Source organism: Cherax quadricarinatus, chromosome 93 (assembly GCF_038502225.1).
Source record: "Cherax quadricarinatus isolate ZL_2023a chromosome 93, ASM3850222v1, whole genome shotgun sequence".
Classification (NCBI taxonomy): Eukaryota; Metazoa; Arthropoda; class Malacostraca; order Decapoda; family Parastacidae; genus Cherax; species Cherax quadricarinatus.
Window position 1 is genome coordinate 6911833 of NC_091384.1, and position 24682 is coordinate 6936514.

The 24682-nt window shown below is 39.1% G+C and overlaps 1 protein-coding gene across 3 annotated transcripts in view; it reads right to left on the reverse strand.

The window, feature by feature from the left end:
* Nucleotides 1–378: 378 nt before the first annotated feature.
* LOC128703369 (CWF19-like protein 1) overlaps nt 379–24682 on the reverse strand; it is a 61284-nt gene continuing 36980 nt past the window's right edge. For all 3 annotated transcript variants that reach the window (XM_070104645.1, XM_070104644.1, XM_070104643.1), the window contains exons 6-11: nt 21607–21814; nt 19167–19302; nt 16389–16562; nt 12717–12871; nt 5644–5804; nt 379–619 (exon numbers count right to left, since the gene is read on the reverse strand). In XM_070104645.1, coding sequence (XP_069960746.1) covers nt 475–619; nt 5644–5804; nt 12717–12871; nt 16389–16562; nt 19167–19302; nt 21607–21814 — 979 coding nt within the window. In that variant the 3' untranslated portion in view covers nt 379–474. The remainder of the gene's footprint in view (nt 620–5643; nt 5805–12716; nt 12872–16388; nt 16563–19166; nt 19303–21606; nt 21815–24682) is intronic.

Genomic DNA, 24682 nt, shown 5'->3' on the forward strand with positions numbered 1-24682 from the left:
ATACAGTTCATCAGGGCCTGGGGATTTGTTAGGTTTTAATTTATCTATTTGCCTAAGGACCATGTCACTTGTGACCCTAATCGTGCACAGTTTATTATCGTCCTGTTCTACATAATTTATCATTACTGGAATATCGCTGGTATCCTCCTGTGTAAAAACTGATATAACCTGGGTTATCAGTGTATATAACCTGGGATATCAGTGTATATAACCTGGGTTATCAGTGTATATAACCTGGGTTATCTGTGTATATAACCTGAGTTATAAATATATATAACCTGGATTATCTACATATATAACCTGGGTTATTTGTATATTGTTCCAGTCACAGCATTGTGTCACTTCATTCTTTTTGAAGGATATACTAGAAACCAAATATATGGGTAACTAAATATATTCATGAAACTAATTAAAAACCTCCAGATCAATGAGTTATTTGCATAAAAGGTCATAAGACATGATGCTACTGAATTGCTAATCATCTAAAGTGAAGTCGAATGATTGGAATAATTCCCGGATTTTGTTACAAAGTCTTGTTTCCTCTTCCCTGGAAGACTTGCACTCCCTCCAGTCAACCCGCTCAGGTACGTTTAGTATTGACTCACTTGCTAGTACCTCCCTGAAATAGAAAGAAATTTTATAAGAAATACAAATTCAGGCAGGCCCTGCTTATACAGCAGGTTAGGTTCTAGACTACTTCTGTAAGGCAAAAATTGCTGTAAAGTGAAACATCAGGCCCTGCTTATACAGCAGGTTAGGTTCTACACTACTTCTGTAAGGCAAAAATTGCTGTAAAGTGAAACATCAGGCCCTGCTTATACAGCAGGTTAGGTTCTACACTACTTCTGTAAGGCAAAAATTGCTGTAAAGTGAAACATATGATGTCTTAGTCCCTCCTGGACCACTGTCAGATAATAAATAATAATACTAATTTTTTTTTTTTTTTTCAACAAACCGGCTGTATCCCACCAAGGCAGGGTGGCCCAAAAAGAAAAACAAAAGTTTGTCTTTTTAAATTTAGTAATTTATACAAGAGAAAGGGTTACTAGCCCCTTGCTCCCAATAATAATCTTTATTTCTACAAATACATGATACAACTTGTTAGGTAAGACACATGTGCAACAGTTAGGTATCTTTATTTCGAAACGTTTTGCCTACACAGCAGGCTGGATTTGAGAGGGACGTGACCTCCCAACGACATTCTTACCTCTACTAGTGGTGTACATCTCACCTCCTGGCACTATATAAGGCTCCTTCCTGTCACTTCAACTCCATATTGTTTCAGACTGTGGAACAATACTCTTCTCCAGACTGAGGGACTGACCACCTCAAAACTTCAAGGGTGATGGACTGATTACATTGTCTTCTGCTTCTATCAACTTTTCTGTACTCGACTGAAGAAGCCTACTGTGTAGGCAAAACGTTTCGAAATAAAGATACCTAACTGTTGCACATGTGTCTTACCTAACAACCTGTCAGCATTTTATACCATTTTAATATTCATGATACAACTTATACAGACCATAGCGCACCTCTGGCAAGACGGTGATGGAGTGAATGATGGTGAAAGTTTTTCTTTTTCGGGCCACCCTGCCTTGGTGGGAAACAGCCAATGTGTTAATAAAAAAAAATAAAATAAAATAATATTCCATGGGGAAGTAGAACAGAATTCTTCCTCAGTATGACATGCGAGTCATAAGCAGCAACTAAAATGCCGGGAGCAAGGGGCTAGTAATCTCTTCCTCTATAAACATTACTAAATTTAAAAAGAAAAACTTCCATTTTTCTTTTTAGGTTATCCTGCCTCGGTGGGATACGGCCGGTAGGTAAGTTTGGGGTGCCAGGTGTAAATGAAAATGGGAGCCCTTTGATTGAACTTTGTATAGAAAGGGGTTTAGTTATAGGTAATACATATTTTAAGAAAAAGAGGATAAATAAGTATACACGATATGATGTAGGGCGAAATGACTGTAGTTTGTTGGATTATGTATTGGTAGATAAAAGACTGTTGAGTAGACTTCAGGATGTACATGTTTATAGAGGGGCCACAGATATATCAGATCACTTTCTAGTTGTAGCTACACTGAGAGTAAAAGGTAGATGGGATACAAGGAGAATAGAAGCATCAGGGAAGAGAGAGGTGAAGGTTTATAAACTAAAAGAGGAGGCAGTTAGGGTAAGATATAAACAGCTATTGGAGGATAGATGGGCTAATGAGAGCATAGGCAATGGGGTCGAAGAGGTATGGGGTAGGTTTAAAAATGTAGTGTTAGAGTGTTCAGCAGAAGTTTGTGGTTACAGGAAAGTGGGTGCAGGAGGGAAGAGGAGCGATTGGTGGAATGATGATGTAAAGAGAGTAGTAAGGGAGAAAAAGTTAGCATATGAGAAGTTTTTACAAAGTAGAAGTGATGCAAGGAGGGAAGAGTATATGGAGAAAAAGAGAGAAGTTAAGAGAGTGGTGAAGCAATGTAAAAAGAGAGCAAATGAGAGAGTGGGTGAGATGTTATCAACAAATTTTGTTGAAAATAAGAAAAAGTTTTGGAGTGAGATTAACAAGTTAAGAAAGCCTAGAGAACAAATGGATTTGTCAGTTAAAAATAGGAGAGGAGAGTTATTAAATGGAGAGTTAGAGGTATTGGGAAGATGGAAGGAATATTTTGAGGAATTGTTAAATGTTGATGAAGATAGGGAAGCTGTGATTTCGTGTATAGGGCAAGGAGGAATAACATCTTGTAGGAGTGAGGAAGAGCCAGTTGTGAGTGTGGGGGAAGTTCGTGAGGCAGTAGGTAAAATGAAAGGGGGTAAGGCAGCCGGGATTGATGGGATAAAGATAGAAATGTTAAAAGCAGGTGGGGATATAGTTTTGGAGGGGTTGGTGCAATTATTTAATAAATGTATGGAAGAGGGTAAGGTACCTAGGGATTGGCAGAGAGCATGCATAGTTCCTTTGTATAAAGGCAAAGGGGATAAAAGAGAGTGCAAAAATTATAGGGGGATAAGTCTGTTGAGTGTACCTGGTAAAGTGTATGGTAGAGTTATAATTGAAAGAATTAAGAGTAAGACGGAGAATAGGATAGCAGATGAACAAGGAGGCTTTAGGAAAGGTAGGGGGTGTGTGGACCAGGTGTTTACAGTGAAACATATAAGTGAACAGTATTTAGATAAGGCTAAAGAGGTCTTTGTGGCATTTATGGATTTGGAAAAGGCGTATGACAGGGTGGATAGGGGGGCAATGTGGCAGATGTTGCAAGTGTATGGTGTAGGAGGTAGGTTACTGAAAGCAGTGAAGAATTTTTACGAGGATAGTGAGGCTCAAGTTAGAGTATGTAGGAAAGAGGGAAATTTTTTCCCAGTAAAAGTAGGCCTTAGACAAGGATGTGTGATGTCACCGTGGTTGTTTAATATATTTATAGATGGGGTTGTAAGAGAAGTAAATGCGAGGGTCTTGGCAAGAGGCGTGGAGTTAAAAGATAAAGAATCACACACAAAGTGGGAGTTGTCACAGCTGCTCTTTGCTGATGACACTGTGCTCTTGGGAGATTCTGAAGAGAAGTTGCAGAGATTGGTGGATGAATTTGGTAGGGTGTGCAAAAGAAGAAAATTAAAGGTGAATACAGGAAAGAGTAAGGTTATGAGGATAACAAAAAGATTAGGTGATGAAAGATTGAATATCAGATTGGAGGGAGAGAGTATGGAGGAGGTGAACGTATTCAGATATTTGGGAGTGGACGTGTCAGCGGATGGGTCTATGAAAGATGAGGTGAATCATAGAATTGATGAGGGAAAAAGAGTGAGTGGTGCACTTAGGAGTCTGTGGAGACAAAGAACTTTGTCCTTGGAGGCAAAGAGGGGAATGTATGAGAGTATAGTTTTACCAACGCTCTTATATGGGTGTGAAGCGTGGGTGATGAATGTTGCAGCGAGGAGAAGGCTGGAGGCAGTGGAGATGTCATGTCTGAGGGCAATGTGTGGTGTGAATATAATGCAGAGAATTCGTAGTTTGGAAGTTAGGAGGAGGTGCGGGATTACCAAAACTGTTGTCCAGAGGGCTGAGGAAGGGTTGTTGAGGTGGTTCGGACATGTAGAGAGAATGGAGCGAAACAGAATGACTTCAAGAGTGTATCAGTCTGTAGTGGAAGGAAGGCGGGGTAGGGGTCGGCCTAGGAAGGGTTGGAGGGAGGGGGTAAAGGAGGTTTTGTGTGCGAGGGGCTTGGACTTCCAGCAGGCATGCGTGAGCGTGTTTGATAGGAGTGAATGGAGACAAATGGTTTTTAATACTTGACGTGCTGTTGGAGTGTGAGCAAAGTAACATTTATGAAGGGATTCAGGGAAACCGGCAGGCCGGACTTGAGTCCTGGAGATGGGAAGTACAGTGCCTGCACTCTGAAGGAGGGGTGTTAATGTTGCAGTTTAAAAACTGTAGTGTAAAGCACCCTTCTGGCAAGACAGTGATGGAGTGAATGATGGTGAAAGTTTTTCTTTTTCGGGCCACCCTGCCTTGGTGGGAATCGGCCGGTGTGATAATAAAATAAAATATTATTATTATTATTATTATTAACCCTTTCAGGGTCCGTCCCGTAGATCTACGGCTTTACGTTCAGGGTCCAAACTGTAGATCTACGTCATGAGCTCAGCTCACTCTGATAAACTGTGAGTGGTACATTTGGGCCTAGATATGAGAGAATACATCTATGTGGTATGTGTGCACCACATAAAACAGATCCTGCAGCACACTGTGTATAATGAGAGAAAAAAAACTGAAATCATGATTTTTCGATTAAAACAGCGACTTTGCAGTGTTTTTCGTATGCTTTTTATAGTTGCATTTGCGATTTCTTGGTCTCATTTGATAGAATGGAAGACATATTACAGAAATAGAGATGATTTTGATTGGTTTTAGCACTGCAAATGGCTTGAAACTGAGCTCAAAGTAGCAGAAATGTAAAATTTTTGCCGATATTCAAGAGTAAACAAACGACCTCACACGTCTAATACACGCCAGCTGGTGGGTCCAATATGCATTCACAAATATGGTGATGATATTTATACAATTATTACAGTATTGCATAACAGTAAATCTTCTATTTTTTGGTGTGAATAAAAATTCATTATGTGAATAAAAAATCAAAATGGAATTTATTTGTAAAGCCTCAAAACATAACTAATGAACAGAGGAAATGTTAGTTTAGTTCCAGGAATACCTACATTGTTTATTCTAGACCCTATTTTGAAATTGGAATATTTTGAACTTTGTGTTAAATTGGCCAAATTAACAATTTCCTATCACTTTAATTTGTAGTTGAAACAGTTGACTTGGTGATTTCTTGTGCTCAATTGATAGAATAGAAGTAATACTAGTGAAATAGCTAAGAATTTGGTTGACTGGAATAATGTAATTGGCCTAAAATGGGAGTCAAAGTCGGCAAAATCGCCGATTCGTAAATATCGCTGACACATCAAAATTCGCGAGAGCATAATTTCGTCAATTTTCCATCAAATTTCGTACTTGTTTTATTACCTTCACAAAAAGATTCTCTACCATTTCATAAGAAAAAATAACAAATTTTTTTTTTTAAATTCTTGGACACTGGGGCACCACTTCAGATTTGGGCCTTGGACCCTGAAGGGGTTAAGAAATCTTACCTTCCAAACTGAAGTGGAAAATGTTTCTTGATCCTATGGAAGAGCTTCTGACCAGTGGGAAGCTCAGCATAAAAGAATGGCACTCCTGAGGGTGCCACCTGTGCGATGTCAGACATCCTGGGGATCTCATCCACTGCAATGCCATTACTCTCAGCAGCATCCTGTGAAACAGCACCGTGGACAATGTTATTATTTGCTTCATTAAGTTATAATTATCGTGGGTTAAAATGTACCGTCTTGCATGGGAGGTGGGGGGGGGGTACCTTGGTACTGGTGAAGGGCCCTTGATGCAAGGAATTGGAGCTAATCTTCTCTTCCTTGGATCAAGCCTGATTACCTCCAACTCTTCAGATACTTATGACTACTATGGATTCAGTACTTCTCTATAATAATAATAATAATCCTACTACTACTACTACTAATAATAATAATATCAATAATAATAGAACCAACAACAACATTAATAATAATAATAATTTAAAAAAGACAGTGTGATGTTAGGTCTCAACAGAGATAATACTTGAACCATCAAACAGGGTTGGAACCCCTGATCTCAAACTTGCTCTCAGGGTCGGAACCCCTGATCTCAAACTTGCTCTCAGGGTCGGAACCCCTGATCTCAAACTTGCTCTTTGGGTTGGAACCCCTGATCTCAAACTTGCTCTCAGGGTCGGAACCCCTGATCTCAAACTTGATCTCAGGGTCGGAACCCCTGATCTCAAACTTGCTCTTTGGGTTGGAACCCCTGATCTCAAACTTGCTCTCAGGGTCAGAACCCCTGATCTCAAACTTGCTCTCAGGATTGGAAGCTCTGATCTCAAACTTGCTCTCAGGATTGGAAGCTCTGATCTCAAACTTGCTCTCTGGGTTGGACAATGTTAAAAAAAAAAAAATTAATGAAATAATAGAATATTTTTTCAAAGGTAATGATACCAAAAGCACGAAATTTCATGAAAAACTTACGGAATTATGCTCTTGCAAATTTAGCGGTCTTGGCGATATTTACATATTGGCAATTTCATCCACTATGAGCCCCATTTTCTACCAATTCCATTGTTCCAGTCTACCAAACTCATAGCTATTGCCCATTTACCTAATTCAACTACCCAATAAAGTGATCAGAAGTTGGTAATTTGGAGAATTTCATGTAAAATGTATAAATTTCCAATTTGAAAATAGGGTCCAGAAGAAACAATGTAGATATTCCTGGGACTGAAACAATATCTCCTCTGTTCCTCAGTCACTTCCTCAGGCCTGGAGTTTACCTGGAGAGGGTTTTGGGGATCAATGCCCCCACGGCCCGGTCTGTGACCAGGCCTCATGGTGGATCAGGGTGTGATCAACCAAGCTGTTATTGTTGGCCGCACGCAACCCGGCGTACGAACCACAGCCCAGCTGGTCAGGTACTGACTTTAGGCGCTTGTCCAGTGCCTTCTTGAAGACAGTCAGGGGTCTATTGGTAATCCCTCTTATGTATGCTGGGAGGCAGCTGAACAGTCTTGGTCCCCTGACACTTATTGTGTTGTTTCTTATCGTGCTAGTGACACCTCCTGCTCTTCATTGGGGGAATTTTGCATTGTCTGCCGAGTCTTTTGCTTTCATAGGAAGTGATTTTCGTGTACAAGTTTGGTACTAGTCCCTCTACGATTTTCCAAGTGTAAATAATCATGTACCTCTCCCACCTGCATTCTAGGGGAGTACAGTTTGAGGAACTTTATGGGTTCCCTGTAATTGAGGTGTTTTATCTCCGTTATGCGTACTGTGAAGGTTCTCTGTACATTTTCTAGGTCAGCAATTTCACCTGCCTTGAAAGGTGGTGTTAGTGTGCAGCAATACTCCAGCCTAGATAGAACAAGTGACCTGAAGAGTGTCATCATGGGCTTGGCATCCCTAGCTTTGAAGGTTCTCATTATCCATCCTGTCATTTTTCTAGCAGATGTGATTGATACAATTTTGTGGTCTTCGAAGGTGAGATCCTCTGACATTATGACTGCCAGGTCTTTTACATTAGTTTTTCGCTCTATTGTGTGGTTGGAATTTATTTTATACTCCGATATAGTTTTAATTTCCTCACTTTTCCATATTGGAGTAATTGAAATTTCTCATCACTGAACTTCATATTGTTTTCTGTGGCCCATTTAAAGATTTGGTTGATGTCCGCCTGGAGCCTTGCAGTGTCTGCAATGGAGGACAATGTCATGCAAATTCTGGTGTCATCTGCAAAGGAAGACACGGTACTGTGGCTGACATCCCTGTCTATGTCAGATATGAGGATGAAGAACAAGTTGGGAGCGAGTACTGTGCCTTGTGGAACAGAGCTTTTCACCGTAGCTGCCTCAGACTTTGCTGTTTACTACTACTCTTTGTGTTCTATTTGTTAGGAAGTTATAGATCCATCTACCAACTTTTCCTGTTATTCCTTTATCATGTATTTTGTGCACTATTACACCATGGTCACACTTGTCAAAAGGCTTTTGCAAAGTCTGTGTATACTACATCTGCATTTTGTTTGTCTTCTAAAACAACCAGGACCTTGTCATAATGGTCCAGTAGTCGGAACAGGCAGGAGAAACCTGTTCTAAACCCAGGCTGTATCTAGATGAGTAGCAATCTTGCTTCTTAGAACCCTTTCAAAGATTTTCATGATACGAAATGTTAGCGCTTTCCATTTTGAATTTTTATTCGCATAAAAAATAGAAGATGTACTATTATGCTGACTACTGCATTATTGTAACAATTGTAAATAATGTTGGCACATTTGTGGACATGTATTAGAATGACCAGTTGGACCCATATTGGATGAGTGATATAATTTGTGTACTTTGGAATGTTTGGCAAAAATCGAACATTTTCACTACTTTGAGCTTATTTTCCAACTACTTTTAGTTCTGAAACCAATCAAAATCATGTCCTCTCTATTTCTGTAGTATATCTTCCATTCTATCAAATGAAACCAAGAAACCGAGAATACAACAATAAAAACCACATGAAAACACACTGCAAAGTCGCTGTTTTAAACCAAAAACAAGGTTGAAGTTTTTTCCCATTATGCACTGTGTGCGGCAGGATTTTTTTTATATGTTGCACACTTACTGCACAGACCCATTCTCTCATATCTCGGCCCAAATTTACTGCTCTCATTTTATCTGAGCGAGCTGAGCTTATGGTGTAGAACAACAGGACCGACCCATGAAACAACGGGACCCACCCTGAAAGGATTAAGGTGATTTACACATACTGTATAAACAACTTTATATAATGCTTTTATTAACACACTGGCTGTGTCTCACCGAGGCAGGGTGACCCGAAAAAGATGAAACACTTTCATCATCCTAAGATTAGTTTGCCCAAAATGCCCTGACATGATAGTGGCTTACTTTGCACTCAACAAATCAAAATTGTAATTACACATTGTAGCCTCTGCAAAGGAACGCAATCTTTAATCTTTAAACTTTGGTAATCTTCACTCCATCACTGTCTTGCCAGAGGTGCGCTTACACTACAGTTAAAAACCTGCAACATCAACACCCTCAGAGTGCACGCACTGTACTTTCCACCTTCAGGACTCAAGTCTGGCTTGCCAGTTTACCTGAATCCCTTCATAACTGGTACCTTTCTCTCACTCCAACAGTATGTCAAGTCATAAAAAACATACATCTCCACTCGCTCCTATTTAACCCCTAAATGGTCCCAACGTATATATACGTTCTCTCGCGTAATTCCCCAACGTATACATATGTTTTTTTTGTCATTCATTCAACATTGCCACGATAAGCCTGAGTCGCCTAGACACGAGAGAATGGGTGTGCGCACTCACTGTGTGCCATATTAAAATAATTGGGGATGCCTGGGTACCATATGCTCTTTTTTCCTATTAAAAAAAAAAACTATTTTTTTTCTCAAAAAATTTGGGGCACTACGCGAGTGAACGTATATATACGTTTGGACCATTTAAGGGTTAATACGCTCACACAAGCTTGCTGAAAGTCCAAGCCCCTCACACACAAAACCTCCTTTACTCCCTCCCTTCAAAACTACCATTAAAAAACACCTCTCCGTAATGTATCCCAACATCAGCTAAATGTGAGAAAATTATACAGTGGTACCTCAAGTTTCAAACAGCTCCCAACTTGAACAGTTATGTAAGTGTATTTTTGTAAGTGCTTTTGAAAGTGTATTTTTGGGGGTCTGAAATGGACTAATCTAATTTACATTATTCCATATGGGAACAAATTTGTTCGGTATCAGCACTCGAATAGCCTTCTGGAACGAATTAACTTCGTAACTCAAGGTACCACTGTATATCCATATTCACATTGTCACAAACATATGGAAAACAATATACACCTCCCATCCGACTTACGACCGAGTTCGGTTCCGAGAAACCGGTCGTAAGTCGAACTTTACTACTGAATATCAACAAAACATTTTTGTAATGACTTTATTTTATTGTTTTATTTTGGTATTTCATGTTTTACTTTACTTTTTATGTTGTTAGTACTGTATTTTATACTGTAAGGTTTAGGATAAACACTGTGTAAAACACAAATAGTTGTTTATTTCCCAGAAATTTGGCATAAAAAACACGGTCGTAAGTCGAGTGGCCGTAAGTCGAGCAGGTCATAAGTCGGATGGTAGGTGTATCCTTATTCTCAATACATATAATCCTCACAACCATTAAAACATTGAATGTGTCCACATTATGTTAATATGATAGAATTCTCATTACCTACGTTCATAATCAAACCTCTTTCTTTCTTTCTTTCAACAAACCGGCCATATCCCACCGAGGCGGGGTGGCCCAAAAAGAAAAACAAAAATTTCTCTTTTCAACTTTAGTAATATATACAAATAAGGGGTTACTAGCCCCTTGCTCCTGGCATTTTAGTTGCCTCTTACGACATGCATGGCTTACAGAGGAAGAATTCTGTTCCACTTCCCCATGGAAAATAATCAAACCTATAATTCTTAAAACAAAAACTTGATGAAAGCCATATAGCATGTATTAAAAGAATATTCTATTCTCTTGTATTCACTGTAGCGCCTAATATTATATTTACAACTGCCTAAGAGACTGTATATATAACCAATCAATTAATCCTTGCCTTATTAATCTTAAGTTAGTCTTAAGTTTGCCTGAAATACTCTGCATATTAAGGGGCTTTCTGCATGCACACCTAAATCTCATTCACCTTTTTACAAACATTGTATCATACTGAAATAAAGAATCTCTAATCTTTAAAATAAAGCAGACAGGCTTTATTGGGTAATCCTGGATTACTAAGTTTATGGATAAATTGTGAATTAAAATTTGTGTACTATATAAACAAATAAACTAAGAAATTCTTGGACATCGGGAACAAGGAATTTCTTAACCAAAATGTTTAGGAATCAGCTAGAATGAAATACAACACACTCAAGAACTATAAAAATAAAAATTAAAAATAAACAAAGATAAATTTTGTTGAGAATAAGAAAGAAGTTTTGGAGACTAATAAGTTGAGAAAGTACAAGAAACAAATGAATTTAACAATTAAAAACAGAAGAGGGGAATTATTAGATGAGGAGGTGGAAGTACAGTGGACCCCCGCCTTACGAACGCATCGCGCTACGTTAAATCTGCCAAACGAAGCATTTGAACGCAAAAATTTTGTCTCGCCTCACGATAAAAAACTCACCTTACGTGATTCGTCCGGGATGCATCCCACATGTGGCCTCAGCTGCCCTGTGGGTGCCAGTGTTTACAAGCCAGCCAGTGCGGTCGCATCTAAGCATACATTCGGTACATTTCACCTTATCCCAGTGTTTTTTGTGCTTGTAACTGCAAAATAAGCCACCATGGGCCCCAAGAAAGCTTCTAGTGCCAACCCTGTGGTAAAAAGGGTGAGAATTAGTATGGAAATTAAGGAAGATTTTGAAGGGTTTGGGGCTAACCCTGAGAAGCCTATGCCAGTTGTGGAATCCATTGTGCCTACTTCAAAGATTAAGGAAATGTGTGCAAAGTGGGTTGAATTGCAAACCTTTATGGATGAAAATCACCCTAACACAGCTAATGAAAGTCGTGCTGGTGACTATTAAAATGACAATGTTGTGGCCCATTTTAGGCAAATCTTAAAGGAACGGGAGGTACAGACCTCTATGGACAGATTTGTTGTGTGACAGAGGTCCAGTGACTCAAGCTGGTCCTAGTGGTATTAAAAGAAGAAGGGAAGTAACCCCAGAAAGGACTTGCTACCTCAAGTCCTAATGGAAGAGGATTCCCCATCTAAACAATAACTTCCACACTCTCCCCTCCTCCCATCCCATCAATCATCACCAGATCTTCAATAAAGGTAAGTGTCATGTATTCTATTCTTAGCAGAGTAGTAATTGTGCATGTCTTCTTTAGTTTGTGTGTATTAAAATTAATATTTCATGTGGTAAAAAAAAATTTTTTTTTTCATATTTTGGGTGTCTTGCACGGATTAATTTGATTTCCATTATTTCTTATGGAGAAAATTAATTCGGATAACGATAATTTTGGCTTACGATGAGCTCTCAGGAAATGATTAATATCGTAAGGCAGGGGTCCACTGTATTGGGAAGATAGGGAAAATATTTCGAGGAGCTGGTAAATGTTGATGAAGATTGGGAAGCTGTGATTTCGTGCATTGGCCAGGGAGGTATAACATCTTTTAGGAGTGAGGAAAAGCCAGATGTGAGTGTGGAAGAGGTGCCTGCACTCTGAAGGATGGGTAAGGATGTTACAGTCCATGAGGTGGAAAGTAGAGTGCATGCACACTGAAGGATGGATGAGGATGTTACAGTCCTGGAGGTGAGAAGTACAGTGCCTGCTCTGAAGGATGGGTGTGTGTGTTACAGTCCTGGAGGTGAGAAGTACAGTGTCTGAATTTTGACAAATGGCTAAGGATGTTACAATTCAGAGGGGCATCTGAATTATGCCAGCATGATTCTGACAAGACAATGATTGAACAAATGATGGTGAATGTGTTTTGTCTTCTTTGAGGGGCAACCCACAGATGGTGTGTTAAAAGAAATAAGTCCACTACATATACAAGACTACATGTGCAAACCATGAATGCATCTTGGAGGTGTGGGGCAGCATCGGAAGGTACTGGCACAACTTGTACTTGTAAATGCTGAGAGTGATAGTTCCTCTCAAAGAAAACAACATCCTGGCCATTCTTTCTGAACATTTTTCTCAGAGCTTTCTTGAACTTCTCTATTTCTGTTAAGAAACAAAAATTAATAATTAATAACAAAACAGCAATATACGAGATGAACTAATAATACTCTTCACACTGTATTTAAAATGTGTCACTATACTACAGCCTCTCCTCACTTAACAACGGAGATCCATTCCTAAGACCAAGTCGGTAAACGAATTTGCCACTAACTATAATGGTAGTGGGTTTGTGTCAACCATCTTCAATATTGTTTTAATGTCACCTTTGCACCACTTATAACATTTTTAGTATATTTTTAAATGTTTATACAGTAGTGTACTGTATACAGTAATAAACAGTATAGAGGAAATCAGCTCTAATATACATTATTTAGGTATGCATACTGGTCAGAGAACCCGTTTTAAGTCCGAGTCATCAGTAAACAAGTATGATGCTAAGTGAGGAGAGGCTGTATAATATTTAAAATGTATCACTATACTATAATATTTAAAATATATCACTATACTCCTAGGTAGTAGGTTGGTAGACAGCAACCGCCCAGGGAAGTACTACCGTCCTGCCAAGCGAATGTAAAACGAAAGCCTGTAATTGTTTTACATGATGGTAGGATTGCTGGTGTCCTTTTTTTCTGTCTCATAAACATGCACGATTTCAGGTACATCTTGCTACTTCTACTTACACTTAGGTCACACTACACATACATGTACAAGCATATATATGCACACCCCTCTCGGTTTTCTGCTATTTTCTTTCTAGTTCTTATTCTTGTTTATTTCCTCTTATCTCCATGGGGAAGTGGAACAGAATTCTTCCTCCGTAAGCCATGCGTGTTGCAAGAGGCGACTAAAATGCCGGGAGCAAGGGGCTATTAACTTCTTATCCTGCATTATTTTTTTTATATTTTTTTTTTTATTATCACACCGGCCGATTCCCACCAAGGCAGGGTGGCCCGAAAAAGAAAAACTTTCACCATCATTCACTCCATCACTGTCTTGCCAGAAGGGTGCTTTACACTACAGTTTTTAAACTGCAACATTAACACCCCTCCTTCAGAGTGCAGGCACTGTACTTCCCATCTCCAGAACTCAAGTCCGGCCTGCCGGTTTCCCTGAATCCCTTCATAAATGTTACTTTGCTCACACTCCAACAGCACGTCAAGTATTAAAAACCATTTGTCTCCATTCACTCCTATCAAACACGCTCACGCATGCCTGCTGGAAGTCCAAGCCCCTCGCACACAAAACCTCCTTTACCCCCTCCCTCCAACCCTTCCTAGGCCGACCCCTACCCCGCCTTCCTTCCACTACAGACTGATACACTCTTGAAGTCATTCTGTTTCGCTCCATTCTCTCTACATGTCCGAACCACCTCAACAACCCTTCCTCAGCCCTCTGGACAACAGTTTTGGTAATCCCGCACCTCCTCCTAACTTCCAAACTACGAATTCTCTGCATTATATTCACACCACACATTGCCCTCAGACATGACATCTCCACTGCCTCCAGCCTTCTCCTCGCTGCAACATTCATCACCCACGCTTCACACCCATATAAGAGCGTTGGTAAAACTATACTCTCATACATTCCCCTCTTTGCCTCCAAGGACAAAGTTCTTTGTCTCCACAGACTCCTAAGTGCACCACTCACTCTTTTTCCCTCATCAATTCTATGATTCACCTCATCTTTCATAGACCCATCCGCTGACACGTCCACTCCCAAATATCTGAATACGTTCACCTCCTCCATACTCTCTCCCTCCAATCTGATATTCAATCTTTCATCACCTAATCTTTTTGTTATCCTCATAACCTTACTCTTTCCTGTATTCACCTTTAATTTTCTTCTTTTGCACACCCTACCAAATTCATCCACCAATCTCTGCAACTTCTCTTCAGAATCTCCCAAGAGCACAGTGTCATCAGCAAAAAGCAGCTGTGACAACTCCCACTTTGTGTGTGATTCTTTATCTTTTAACTCCACGCCTCTTGCCAAGACCCTCGCATTTACTTCTCTTACAACCCCATCTATAAATATATTAAACAACCACGGTGACATCACACATCCTTGTCTAAGGCCTACTTTTACTGGGAAAAAATTTCCCTCTTTCCTACATACTCTAACTTGAGCCTCACTATCCTCGTAAAAACTCTTCACTGCTTTCAGTAACCTACCTCCTACACCATACACTTGCAACATCTGCCACATTGCCCCCCTATCCACCCTGTCATACGCCTTTTCCAAATCCATAAATGCCACAAAGACCTCTTTAGCCTTATCTAAATACTGTTCACTTATATGTTTCACTGTAAACACCTGGTCCACACACCCCCTACCTTTCCTAAAGCCTCCTTGTTCATCTGCTATCCTATTCTCCGTCTTACTCTTAATTCTTTCAATTATAACTCTACCATACACTTTACCAGGTACACTCAACAGACTTATCCCCCTATAATTTTTGCACTCTCTTTTATCCCCTTTGCCTTTATACAAAGGAACTATGCATGCTCTCTGCCAATCCCTAGGTACCTTACCCTCTTCCATACATTTATTAAATAATTGCACCAACCACTCCAAAACTATATCCCCACCTGCTTTTAACATTTCTATCTTTATCCCATCAATCCCGGCTGCCTTACCCCCTTTCATTTTACCTACTGCCTCACGAACTTCCCCCACACTCACAACTGGCTCTTCCTCACTCCTACAAGATGTTATTCCTCCTTGCCCTATACACGAAATCACAGCTTCCCTATCTTCATCAACATTTAACAATTCCTCAAAATATTCCTTCCATCTTCCCAATACCTCTAACTCTCCATTTAATAACTCTCCTCTCCTATTTTTAACTGACAAATCAATTTGTTCTCTAGGCTTTCTTAACTTGTTAATCTCACTCCAAAACTTTTTCTTATTTTCAACAAAATTTGTTGATAACATCTCACCCACTCTCTCATTTGCTCTCTTTTTACATTGCTTCACCACTCTCTTAACCTCTCTCTTTTTCTCCATATACTCTTCCCTCCTTGCATCACTTCTACTTTGTAAAAACTTCTCATATGCTAACTTTTTCTCCCTTACTACTCTCTTTACATCATCATTCCACCAATCGCTCCTCTTCCCTCCTGCACCCACTTTCCTGTAACCACAAACTTCTGCTGAACACTCTAACACTACATTTTTAAACCTACCCCATACCTCTTCGACCCCATTGCCTATGCTCTCATTAGCCCATCTATCCTCCAATAGCTGTTTATATCTTACCCTAACTAAATTTGAAAGGAGAAACTTTCATTTTTCCTTTTGGGTCACCCCGCCTCGGTGGGATACGGCCGGTGTGTTGAAAGAAAGAAAGAAGAAAAGAGAAACTTTTGTTTTTCTTTTTAGGCCACCCTGCCTTGGTGGGATACGGCCGGTTTGTTGAAAGAAGAAGATATCACTATACTATAATATTTAAAATGTATCGCTATACTATAATTCAGCATATGTAAAAGCAAACGACACCAATTTATTATTTAAAAAAAGTAATACTGCACATGTTGAATGGTATAGGAAGACTTGCCTTGTGTGGAGTCATCATCAAGGTCTGCTGTACTCTGGAAGTGAGTGATGGGAAGAATGAGTAAGTGGTGAGATACTAGACCGCCTTTAGCCAGTGCCAGGTATACATGGTCACCAACACTCACCACTAAGTGCTTCTCTACCTCTGGACTAGCCAGACAGAACCAACATGGACCTGCAAGAAGAAATGCTTTCAATAAAACTAATTTTTTTCCTTAACACATGGGCTGCTTCCCATCACTTACACAATCACTGTCTTGCAGAAGCAAAATTTTTTTTATAAAGAATAAAAAGGCACAATACCATGGCTGGAACAATACACAAATAACCCACACACAGGAGGAAGAAACTCTTGACAACGTTTCTTTCCGACTTGGATCATCGCCTAGTTAACCCTTTCAGGGTCGACAGGTCCTCTCAGAGACTTGTTCTCAGGGTCGCCCAAATTTAAAAAAAAAAAAAAATTATTTTTTCTTATGAAAAGATAGAGAATCTTTTCCCGATCATAATGACACCAAAAGTATAAAATTTGATGGAAAACTTATGGAATTACGCTCTCGTGAAGTTAGCGGTCTCGACAATGTTTACGCATCGGCGATTTTGCCCACTTTGAGCCCTATTTTCAGCCAATTCCACTGTACTAGTCTACAAAAATCATGAATATTTCGCTAGAACTCCATTTTTTCTATCAAATGAGTGCAAGAAACTACCCATTTACCGATTTCAACTATCCAATACAGTGGTCAGAATTTAGCAATTTTGCCAATTTCACACAAATTTCAAAAGATGCCGATTTCCAAATAGAGTCCAGAATAAACAAGAAAGACATTCCTGGCACTAAAATGACATTTCCTCTGTTCATTAGTTACGTCCCAACGCCCCTCTTACATTCTTTTGCTTTCCACTTTGAATTTTTATTCTCACAAAAAATACAAGATTTACTGTTATGCAGACTACTGCATTAGTGTAAAAAATGGTATAAATAATATCGGCACACTTGTGAAAGAATATTAGACTCACCAGTTGACGTGTATTGGACGCTTAGCATGAATTTTTTACTTTTGAACTTTGGTAAAAATCAACATTTCTGCTATACTGAGCTCAATTTCAAGGTACTTTTCATTGTAAAATCAGTCAAAATCATCTCAATTTCTGTAATATGTCTTCCATTCTATACAATGAGACCAGGAAAACTAGAATACAACAATAAATACCATACGAAAATACAGTGCAAAGTTGCTGTTGTGATCCAAAAACACGGTCAAAGTTTTTTTCTCATTACGCACTGTATGCTGCAGGATTTTTTTTATACTGCACACACTGACCACATAGACCCATTCGTTCATATGTAGGCCTACCAGCTTTCTCTCAGTAGATTTGAGGGCACTAGAATTTAGGCATACTAGTACATCAAAAACCCTGGTGTGTAAGCCATCCTAGTACTGCCGAAACCCTGAAAAGGTTAATGGTCTAATTTGGACCAAAATATCATCCTCAGTTTCAGTCTCTTAAGTGCGGGTTATTTGTGTATATATTTGTTCAGGATATTGACACACTGCTAAGATACACAAATGCATGACCATGTGGCAATGTATTTGTCTCTACAAAAGTTTTGATTAGAATTATTATTATAATCATAACTAAGTGCTAAACCCACAAGGGTCATACAGCACTGAAAAAAAAATGCATAAATGTCAGAGGCTTTGAAGGGGTCCACCTCAAACACATCATGTTTAGTTCATACCAATACATTTCTGACTCCTGCATGGACCATTTCCTGACTTACTCTCAGTATAGCCTCTGTTTATCACTGCTGGCCAAGGTAGTTTACTGGTTATGACCAGCATCAGCTGAGAGTACAGCAAAACTTCACAACACACATTATTACACTCAAGGAGAATGGATGGTAAAAAAGTTTATTCAAGGCAGGTGACGATACCTGGAGGGTGTTTCAAGGGTGAACACCCTCATGGCCTAATCCTTGACCAGGCCTCCTGGTGTATCAGGGCCTTTTCAACCAGGTTGTTACTGCTGGTTGCACGTAGTCCAATGTACGAACTACAGCCTGGCTGATCAGGTACTGACTAAGTATCTGCCCAGTTCCCTCTTGATAACATCCAGGGGTCTATTGGTAATTCACCTCATGCTTGATGGAAGGCTGTTGAACAGTCTTGGGCCCCTGACACTTGAATAAGCCCTATATCAACATCATGCCCCCCCTCTTCTCCATGAATAGACTTGGCACCTAAATGGGGGAGGTAGAGGAATCCATGGACCCCACCCTGCCAGGCCTTAGGTAGAAATTCTTTTCTCTAATTAAAATGTAGCCTTCTGCTTTTGAGAGATCCATGTAAGTCACCTGGAATCATACCAGAAATACACAGGTATAAAGGCAGCCATAGAACTGTTGTAGAATTGCAGAGAGGCTAGTCATGCAGACCATAACACAAACACAGAGGTATGAGGTTTGATAGGTTTAGTAACATGTAGGATGGTGATTTGACAGAATCAGTGACATGGAGGTAAGAGGTCTGACAGGATCAATGATATGTAGGAGAGAGATTTGATAGGATCAGTGACATGAAGGAGAGAGAGATTTGACAGGATCAGTGACATGAAGGAGAGAGATTTGACAGGATCAGTGACATGCATGAGGTGAGGTGGAAGATGGAGCAGAGTTATCACAAATAGGCAAGTGAGACTTAAAACTCAAAGGCCTGAGAGTTTCAGGACTCGCCTGCCATGGGTTCAAACCCCACCTGTTCCCTGATTCACTAACCAGTAGGTTTAGGAGGCACCCATTTTTTTGGTCCACCATCATCACTGTCTCCTCTTCTCTTCTTTGCCTTCTTATCCTCGTATGGCTTGGCATCCATGTCATAGAAGAACTGCGCTCCACTAATTTGTGCTGGTGTCTGCAAGGCACAAAATGGTAATATTGTATATACATAGAAGAATTAGCAATCTATTTTCCACGTACAGGAGGGAGCCGCTTTACAGTACTTCACTTTGTGGCGTTCCACTAATACAGTGGATTTCAATTATACCTATTCTTCATTTATTCAGACTTCCTACAATAAATATATTCACTCCTCACTATAAGCTAAGTACAAAAATATTTCAAGGTGAGTAATGTGTTTACTGCATATGCATTTTTTAGGCCTAACTCTATTGCTCACTTCATATACAATAATATAAACAAGTTATCAGGTTTTCAAATGCATTTGAAAGGGAAAGCAGACTGTTTCACTTTACAGCGATTTTTACTTTACAGCAGTAGCCTGGAACCTAACCTGCTGTAGAAGTGAGGCCCTCCTCTGCTATTAATATTTTCATGGGAAAGAGATAAACCTGTCGAGATCATACAGTGTACGTATTAGGACTGGGGGGTAATTAAGTTCGATCTAAGGAAGGGAAAGGTAGCTCCACTTGCTTGGATCAGAATATCTTCATCAGTATCAAGTCACCCCCTTTACACAGAGCAAGTAATAATTATGAGTTATAGTGTCCAGTGATGGCTCAGGATCATCACCCTCAAGGACGTGTCTCAGACCACACCTTCCTAAGGCCAGAAGTGATCATTATACTGAAGGGTGGCATGCAGGTCATGGAGATGTTGCGTGTTTTGCTAGAAATGATCAATATGCTGAAGGGTGGTGTAAGGAGAATGTGTACGTGTTTTGCTGGAAGTGATCAATACAGGAAGACCCCATTTGTATTACTCTTTCATTCCTGTTTCCATACGGTAAGCGAACATAGCTGGCAAGTAGAAAAGAGTGGTTTTTTCATTACTGAATGCATCATTTATAAAACATCTGACATGTTTACACTATCATATATTAAATGCTCAATACAGCTCAATAAAAACAGATAAAAAAAGGAAATAAACACACAGTACATACAATACTTATCTTAAAATATGGTGCCAGTCATCATTCCTTTACACAATTCTACAAAAATGGTAAAAAAAGCAATAAAGCAGTAAAAGCAGCGAGCATAATGAGAAATGGCTCAACTGAAAGCCAATGAAAAGTTGGAACACCAAAAAGAGGGTTACACAAATAACCTGCACATAAAAGAGAGAAGCTTACGACGACGTTTCGGTTGGTTATTTGTGTATCGTTCCAGTCACGGTATTGTGCCTTTTTTTGTTACCAAAAAGAGGGTACTGTACATGTGGGACCCTCCTGTATATAGAAAGCCGCTTGTTATGCAGAGCATTTTGGGCAAATTAGGTGAATTTTTCCCAGGATACGACCCACACCAGTCAACTAACACCCAGGTACCCATTTTACTGATGGGTGAACATGGACAACAGATGTAAGGAAATATGCCCAATGTTTCTGCCCTTGCCAGGAATCGAACCTTGACCCTCAGTGTGTGAAGTGAGAGCTTTGCCTACCAGGCCACGAGCCACCCTGGTAAATATTGTATGTACTGTACATTTAATTTACTTTTTCATCTTTTTTTTACATCTAGCTGTATTGAGCACCTAATATATGATAGTATAAACACATTATTGGGCATTTTAGAGATACAGTGGACCCCCGGTTTACGATATTATTTCATTCCAGAAGTATGTTCAGGTGCCATTACTGAACGAATTTGTTCCCATAAGGAATATTGTGAATTAGATTAGTCCATTTCAGACCCCCAAACATACACGTACAAACGCACTTACATAAATACACTTACATAATTGGTCCCATTGGGAGCTGATCGTAAACCGGGGGTCCACTGTATTTGATAATGATAAAAAGAAAACACTTTTCCATCCACTGGTGATTTTTGCTCATTGCCTGGGGCCGGGAAGCTAAGAATTGCACAAAAGGGGCCCTTTAGCATCTTTATCTACACATATTAGGCATAAATAGGCAAAAATGCATTAGTGTTGTATCAGAGTAATATGCATAAAGTTATCTGATAGTTGTAAAGTATTACTGTATAAAAAACATCTGTTAACAATAAGGATAAATGTGAAGGTAATGTATTTTTCTGGTAAGGCAGCTATTGACTGACTCATGATGAAAATGCTCCCCTCTTTGGAAAACAGCCGTGGAAAAAAAATTAATAATCGACTTTTGAAAGCTAGTGAATACGATACCTGTTTTGTCTGTACAATAACATCTGCTAATACTAAGAATAAGCATGAAGTTCATGTATTTACCTGGCAAGGCAGCTATTGACTGAAAGTTATGAAAGTTAGCACATAGGGGTACCTGTCTTGGTTGTTGAGGAACATTAGTATCAGAGTAAGGACACTCAGTGACATCTGGTGGCTGTCTGGTGAGCTCAGCTGCATCGCAGTGAATCAACGGAGTGATGTTAAAGGCATAGAGCCACTTGTGTTTCTCTGGGTTTCCAACTTTCGCTAATCCTATGAAGCGAGAAATATGGCGGGATTTTTCTTTCAACACCTTGTGGTTTCTGCCAAGAAATTTTATTACTATATTAGTTAAATCATTAAAATAGTAATGAATTAAATATTACTACAGTACAGAATTAACTCAATAACAAAGCAATAAGTTAATGTATTGCATACTCATGGCTTTATTTTTTTTAAATCCAAACTACATTACCTTTGTATAACATAAAAGAATTGAAGTTCTCAATTTGAACCTGTATTGTTTAAGTGTGAAACTTGAGTTAGTATTATATTGTAAATATTGGCAGGGAGGCAAGAGTGGATATTTGGAGTTATGAATGTATTCAAAAGTTAACCCTTAAATGGTCCAAATGTATATATACGTTTTTTCAACATCTGAAAGTATGTAAAAAAACGTAGATCTTCTTTTTCGTTTTACATTTGAAAACATGTAAAAAAAACTTTTACCTACTTTTTTTTTTGTTATATTTGAAAATATGTAAAAAAAAAAGTACAGTGGACCCCCGCATAACGATTACCTCCGAATGCGACCAATTATGTAAGTGTATTTATGTAAGTGCGTTTGTACGTGTATGTTTGGGGGTCTGAAATGGACTAATCTACTTCACAATATTCCTTATGGGAACAAATTCGGTCAGTACTGGCACCTGAACATACTTCTGGAGTGAAAAAGTATCGTTAACCGGGGGTCCACTGTATATCTACTTTTGTAGCACTACGAACTTGAACGTCGATCTCTTTGGACCGTTTAAGGGTTAAAAGGCCTCATTGTACTTTTCAGAAGAAAATGGGAGTACAGTATTAAATCTGAAAAAAAAATATTATGATTGACAATTACGTTAAGTACTGGATTTAGCCCTTGTATTTTCAAGTGATAATTATTTATTTTTTTATTAACACAACAGCAGTTTCCCACCAAGGCAGGGTGACCTGAGAAAGAAGAAACACTTTCCTCATCATCATCAGAGACATGGCTACACTACAGTAAAAAAACTGCAACATTAACACCCCTCCTTCAGAGTGCAGGCAAGATGCAAGTCTCGCTAACTAGTTTCCCCTGAAACCCTTCATAAATGTTACTTTGCTCACACTCCAACAGCACATCAGGTCATAAAAAACATTCCTCTCCACTCGCTCCTATCTAACATGCTCACGCTGACCCCAACCCTGCCTTCCTTCCACTGCAGATTTATACACATCCTCTCTAAATGTCCACACCACCTCAACAACCCTTCCTCTGCCTTCTGGATAATACTTTTAGAAACTCCAAACCTCCTCATCTTCAAGTTACAGATTTTCTGCATTATATTCACACCACACACAGCCCTCAGACATGGCAACACAGGCTCCAGCCTTTTCCTCACTACAACATTCACAACCCATGCTTCACACCCATATAAAAGCATGACACCACCATACTCTGGTACACTCTCAATTTTGCCTCTATGGATAATGTTCTTTGTCTCCACAAATGCCTCAATGCACCACTCACCTTTTTCCCCTCATCAATTCTGTGGTTCACCTCGTCTTTCACAGACCCATCTACTGACAAGTCCACTCCCAAATATCTGAATATTTTCACTTCCTCCATACTCCTTCCCTCCAATTTAATTTTTTTGTTATCCTCATCACCTTGCTCTTTCCTATGTACACTATTAATTTCCTTCTTTTCACACATCCTTCCAAACTCGTTCACCAACCTTTGCAACTTGGAGTTATGTCTGCACTCTAAGGACTCTGGTATTCTCCACTGAATACTGAGAGCTCGTGCTAGCAGTACTTAGCATTTCTTTATAAATAAAGCATTTCATGAAAGTAGTCCAGGTGCTGAGTGAATGGGCATAATTTCAATTTCTTTTTCAAAATTTATATGTGTTTACAGTCGCACTAACAATGTTAGTGTGCCTGTAAACATTGTTAGTGTGTCATGTGCTAAACAGTGCTAGTGTTGTTTACAGTCACACAAACATTGTTTACCATCGCACCAACACGTTCACTTTAATCTAAATTACGAGATTTTAATTATTCAATGTTTTTTCTGAAGGCTTCCTTTTCAAACATCTTTTGTTTTTGTATTGCATATTTTATTTCATCACAGAGCCAAATTGAAACTAACCATTAGAAACCACAGACAACTTTCTCACTGGATTTGTCACATCCAAATCTCTTTTATAAATTCAAATTCAAAGTTTATTCTCTATAAGGATTACAATGCTGAGTTTACAGAATGCCTATGAATAGTAGTATGAATAGTAGTATGAATAGTAGTATTAATGAGAATTAGGCCAAGTGGGCCCCACTTTAAGTGCTTTGCTTTACACAGTTTTGCTAATATAGAAGTTTTCAATTATATACCCATTCTTCATTTATTCAGACTTCCTATAATTAATATGTATATTTAACACTCACTATAAGATAAGGATGAAAATATTTTATTAAGGTAAGTAATGTGAACAATAGAGCTAGGCTTAAAAAAAAAAGACAGAGTACAGTACACACATTTTTTTTTTTTTTTCAACAAGTCGGCCGTCTCCCACCGAGGCAGGGTGACCCAAAAAAGAAAGAAAATCCCCGAAAAGAAAATGCTTTCATCATCATTCAACACTTTCACCACACTCACACATTATCACTGCAAAAACAGTGATAATTTGTGAGTGTGGTGAAAGTGTTGAATGATGATGAAAGCATTTTCTTTTCAGGGATTTTCTTTCTTTTTTGGGTCACCCTGCCTCGGTGGGAGACGGCCGACTTGTTGAGAAAAAAAAAAAAAAAAGTGTGTACTGTACTCTATGTCTTTTTTTCAAGCCTAGTTCTATTGTTCACTTAATATATGATAGTGTAAACATGTTATCAGGCTTTTATATGCATTTGAAAGTGAAGAAGATTATGTTTCGCTTTACAGAAATTTT